The following is a 5,074-nucleotide window of genomic DNA, read 5'->3' as shown; positions in this document are numbered from 1 at the left end:
TGTTGTGAGAAATGCACCAAGACAACTGAGAAAAACTGTAAAAATCTGTTGTCTACTAGAAAGTTAAAGGTTTACTTTATGTTTTCTTACATATTCCTATTTATAGAATGAGAGTTTTTTTATGTGTAGTTATTTTTACACCAAAAAGGAATTTTAGAAAATGAAAAAGTATTCACTTCATAAAAAAAATCCCTATTTGTTTGTCAACATTATAACAGTGAAGAGATTTGATAGTCTCTTCCTGAGAGTTTGTCCAGCAGCTGTTTGTTGTTAACCCGTTAAGCTCTGATTGGTCAGGACTGGTCTCTGCTAACATTGATAAACCTTCACCTATGAACCTTTCTGCACTGTGGCCTTCATGATGGAGAAAGCAAGGGTTTTCCTGGGGTAGGACAGAATTTTGGAGGACTATTGTCAGCTTTAATAATGTAATAGAAGAATTTTCTAATGTTTTCCATTTTGTACATATTTTCAGGTTTTCCCTTCTTGTTCTGCTGGCTGTTCCATCATTTGGGTTTCCTGCCAAAGGTAGACTTCCATTCCCATTTGCTGACATCAATGTAGATGAATGTGTGTTCTTCTTCAGAACTTGTGCTCTTTCTGCTTTCAGGCTCCAAATCCACAGATCAGAGCAGTGGTGACCAAAAAGCAGCAACTAACTTTGCTTCCCACAGAGGAGCTCAGATGAGCCGCTCTGCTCCTGTGCATTACAGCTCTCATTCAAGCGGCGTCTCTCAGCCAGTTCCAGTGTTTGTGCAGAATCCTGGTGTCCCTCAGTTTGTTCCCATGGTTCCATCAGGCAGCAGCTTGAGCTCTGCTGTTGCAGGATACCCTGTGGCTGTTCAGACAGGATCTACTGTTCCTGTGTTTTCCGGTGTTCCTGCAGCAGGAGTCTCTGAGGCAGTTCAGGTCCCTGTGCAGGCTCCTGGTTTCTCCCAGTTTGTTCAGACGGGCCCAGCAATGGTTGGCTCTGCTTCCCCTGTGTTTGTGCTGCATGAAGGAGCTGGTTCCACACAGCCAGGACCTGCTCAAGCTGCTCTGCCAGGTGACTCCTCTAAAAAGCTGCTGTGAATGTTGTTCTCCATGAATCCTCCCCTTTCTGACGAGTGTCTTGTTTGTCCAGAAACCCAGTGGGCTGTTGCTCCTCCATCTTTCTCTGAGCAAGCAGCAGCTGATGCCCAGGCTGTGGGCTCCAGTGACTTCCTGCCACCAGTCCCTGCCCCTCCAGCTGGCCCTGTCCTCCAGTCCGGAGAGACTTCCAATATTGTGAAGGAAGCTGAACTTGGCAACTACCAGCAGCAGACGGAAGAGTTTGGTTACCCGGCTGAGGCGGCGCAGCCTGGAGCTGCTTTCACCAGCGTGCTTGTTCCAGGCCAAGGACTTGGTGGCTTCTGGGGTTCTCCTTATCCTGGCTTTGACTACAGGCTCCTGTATGGTCTGTACCCTCCTGGCACCTACACCACCTTCAGCCAGAACCATGAGAAGGGCAAAGACTACTACCAATCCATCCACTACTTGAAGGAGCATGTTTCTGAAGACCAAGGTCCTCAACAGCAGCAGCAGCTTCAGCAGAAGGTCTTCCATGCTCATCCCCAGAGATCTTAAATGGGCCAATTGGTATGTTGCTCACAGCATTACAGTAAACTGATTCTTATTTTAATCTAAGGTTTTGTATTCATTTTCCAGGAATGACTGCTGAAATTGCACAAATAAAAATTATTGAAACAATTCCATAACTGGCATTCTTTCTCTAAATGCATACATCGATGTGCTGCTGGGAATCTTGTTAATGGTGCAGTTAAAATTGGTCCAAATGGGTGCCAATGCAATAAATTTAAGACATCAAATAATTAAAATGAAAAAATATACCATCAGAAATTTTCATGGAATGACAGTTCCAAGTGTTAAACTGCACAGAAATGACACTGCAGAGAGACCAGCCTCCGTGGAGGTTGGAATGCAAAAGCCGCTTTGTTGTTCGTAAATCCAAATCTTGACCATGAAAGCAGTGGATGCCTATGGCAAATTAAACTTCTGTATTTGGATGAATTGATGGGTCGTGAAATGTTCCAATATTAAGCCAGGATTATGAATCGTTGAGACTAAAGCGGAGTCTAAATGCCACACACTGCTCTATCTCTGGGGTTGTTGGGATTGGTTATGGAATTACAGTATTGTAACAGTCTTAACATGCTAAGACTGAGAGATGCATGGATCAGTTTGCAAAGTACAGCGGGGAGTTTGTGGCCTGCCCGTTGTAGCACTTCCGTCTTATTTTTTTCATCTGATTTGAATACTTTGCTAAAATCTGTTCAAAGACAACTGAGCAGGCGTAATCAGGAACTGAGTGAACCTTACAACCGCTCGGGCGCAATTCTGAGCGACCCCACATTTTACAACTAAACGCCTGCAATCCTGAGCTGTTATCCTGTGCGGTCACTTACCCTTTGGCCGCTCGCCTGGGTTTGCACACAGTGTTAAGGGGGTGTTTTTGTCACTTGGGGGTGGTTCTCTTTCAGTTTGATCTGATTGGCTGAAATTTGCATGTCAAATCTGGCGAGGCAGACTTTCTTTTAGAGGCTTGAATAGAAAAGAAACGGCGGCTGTACCATGGATTAAAACGGTAACAAATGCAGTGATTTTCACTTGAGAAAAATTTATAGCACAAAAAAACCAGATGGACTTTCTTACCTTGGTTTTGGGTCGTTAAGGTTTTAATCCACGTTACATCCACTGTTTTCTTCATTCTATTAAAGCCTCTAACGCAGACAGTGGTGGCGAACAAGTTTGACACAAAGAGCCGCAATTTCTAACTGTGATAGTCAAAGAGCCACACTGATCAAAAATGAGTTAGTTGTGATTTATTTTTTCAGTCATCAATCAGCATCCAAAAATTAATTGAAGTCCTTATCTTCTGTACATGAAATGAACAGCCGGGCTAAATTTCTATCAAACACGCCAGGTTCCCTTTCGTCATTGTCAGTCTGTCTCATTGCCTTGCGGCTCCAAAGCTCAAAGAACAGTGCAAGCAGACGTCTCAGCCCAAGCTTAAGTCCTACAATCCAAAAGTGTGGCGTAACTCGCCCGGCGCTGCCCTCCTAGTAAAAGGAGCGGAGGATGGACAGCTTTCCATTGTAATCTGCTGGAAGTTGCTGCGCTCAAGTCGATCTTCCAACACACGCAACCTCGCCTTGTTTCTGCGGAAACTCAGCTGCTGCTGCGTCTTCTTGTCTTGTCGGGGTTTATTTTCCAGTGTCCTTACTTGCGAACCATGGATTCATTTTTTTTTTTTGTTTTTTTTTTTTTGTTTTTTTCTAACTTGTCCTGTCCAACAGCTGGGCAGACAGATGAGAGCTGAGGGCCTCTTGTGTTGGACATATTTTACTTTAACAAGAGGGGTTATTAATCTTCAGACAAACCAAAGGTATGTCTGAAAAAACCCCTTTTGTAATTGAGGCCAAACTTTATTAATTTCAATCATGTTTGAAAATCTTTGGTGTTGGACCGGACGGAAAAGGAAAGAGGGGAAGAAGAGAGAGGGACGTTAGAGAGAGGGGGGGGGGGTAGGAGGGTGATAATAGGACAAGCAACAAGTTTACTGGTTCTTTATCATTATGGTAAGGTTCAAATGTAGTACAAAAAGGGCGGGGCATGTCCACACACACACTCAAATGTTATAAACACACCTGCTAGCTGCAAAAATGTCCACCTGTCGACCTGCACACAAAACAGATAGTGTTCACACGCATACTTATGCTTTAAAACCAACTAGTGTGAAATATTTCAGTCATTCAATCATGCAAACTGTTAGTGCAAAGGTGAGCTAACACCTGTGCTCAGGTGAGTGTTTATGTTCTTCTAAAATGGATGGTGGAACGTGAAAAGGAGGGAGAGTGCCCAGCCATCCCCACCCCAAGACCCCCACCGCAGCAGCAGCGGCATCCCCCCAACGCCACACGGGAACCGGCAGGGAACAACCGCCGCCCGGGCGACCAAGCCCGCCACCCAGGCCAGGGCCAGCGGGGCCGCCGCAAGGCCCCCAGAGCCAGAGAGCAGGGAGGCACGGAGGGAAAGAGAGCGCCACCCCAGCCCAACCAGAAGAGCAGCCCCCCCGCCGCGCCGGGAGAGCCCAACGCAGGGCCCCACCGGAGAAGGACGCCCACAGCCCCAGACGAGCACCCCACCACCACCACCCAGGAGTTCCGGGCATCCCCCCCACCCCAACCCCAGGTACGAGCCAGGACCCCCCAAGGGAGACCCGCTCCGCACTCCAGGCAGCCATCCGCCCGGCCCACGGTTGGTCCAGGGAGGAACAAGGCAGGGGCCTGCCGCCCCCGCCCAGGAGGGGGGAACCCCGGGGAAAAAAGAGGGTCCACAAGGGGTGTTGATGTCTAGGGTGTTGTAAATATGGCCCGACCAGGCTCGGCCACAGTTGGAAATTTGGCGGGGCCCAGCGCTCAGGAGCAAGGACCAGAACCCACCCCCCAAGGACACGAACACCCCCGGCTCAGATGTAATGTGAACCCCCCCACCGCGCGGAGAGAGCCCCGCCGGGCCCAGGAAGCCGGCACCCCGGGGACACGGCCGTCGTTGCAAAGGGGCCCGTACCCCCCACCAGGGAAGAGCTAGGGGACAGATGGTCCTAGGTCCCACCTTCCTTGCAAAATGTGTGTGCGTGTATGTGTGTTTGAGAGGGTGTGTGCGTGCATGTGTGTGTGTTTATGGTAGGATGTATATATTGAGGGGGGAGGGGTGTTTACTAAGGGGGGTGCAGTTAAAATTGGCAGGTAGGGCACTAAGGGGACATCTCCTGATTACTCACAGTGACGTCCCCTCACCCTCCCCACCAAGGGGACCTAAATGTCTAAGGTGCGATTAAAATTGGCGGGTAGGGTGCTAGGAGGACATCTGCCTCTTGCTGGCAGTGATGTCCAAGCACCCCCCCTACCAAGGGCCCTACATGTCTAAGGTGCAAATAAAACCGGAAGAGGGGGGGCCCACTCCAAACGGCAACCATAGGAGGGGGGCCACCGCCTAGTAACCCCCCCCCCAAGGCTCATCGCAGGCTAAGCCC

General features: G+C 48.8%; 1 protein-coding gene across 2 annotated transcripts; it reads left to right on the top strand.

The window, feature by feature from the left end:
• Window positions 1-341: 341 nt before the first annotated feature.
• On the top strand, window positions 342-1,729 carry LOC105355301. Of its 2 annotated transcripts, none has more exons than XM_023963533.1 (5): window positions 342-387; window positions 476-528; window positions 611-1,045; window positions 1,124-1,617; window positions 1,667-1,729. In XM_023963533.1, exons 1-4 carry the CDS (start codon window positions 359-361, stop codon window positions 1,603-1,605), a joined length of 999 nt encoding a protein of 332 aa, XP_023819301.1. In that variant the 5' UTR covers window positions 342-358; the 3' UTR covers window positions 1,606-1,617; window positions 1,667-1,729. The 2 variants fall into 2 exon arrangements, with proteins under 2 accessions (XP_023819301.1, XP_023819300.1); XM_023963532.1 differs by having other exon boundaries at window positions 1,687-1,728.
• The last annotated feature ends 3,345 nt before the right edge of the window (window positions 1,730-5,074 follow it).

This window comes from Oryzias latipes, chromosome 15 (genome assembly GCF_002234675.1).
Source record: "Oryzias latipes chromosome 15, ASM223467v1".
NCBI classification, from domain to species: domain Eukaryota; kingdom Metazoa; phylum Chordata; class Actinopteri; order Beloniformes; family Adrianichthyidae; genus Oryzias; species Oryzias latipes.
Note: the sequence above shows the minus strand (reverse complement) of the source record. Positions and strands in the feature narration are given on the sequence as shown.

Coding starts and splice junctions, on each gene's coding strand:
- LOC105355301 (XM_023963533.1), top strand. CDS start 359: ATGATGGAGAAAGCAAGGGTTTTCCTGGG. Junction 388..475: donor AAAGCAAGGGTTTTCCTGGG/GTAGGACAGAAT, acceptor ACATATTTTCAG/GTTTTCCCTTCTTGTTCTGC. Junction 529..610: donor ATTTGGGTTTCCTGCCAAAG/GTAGACTTCCAT, acceptor TTCTGCTTTCAG/GCTCCAAATCCACAGATCAG.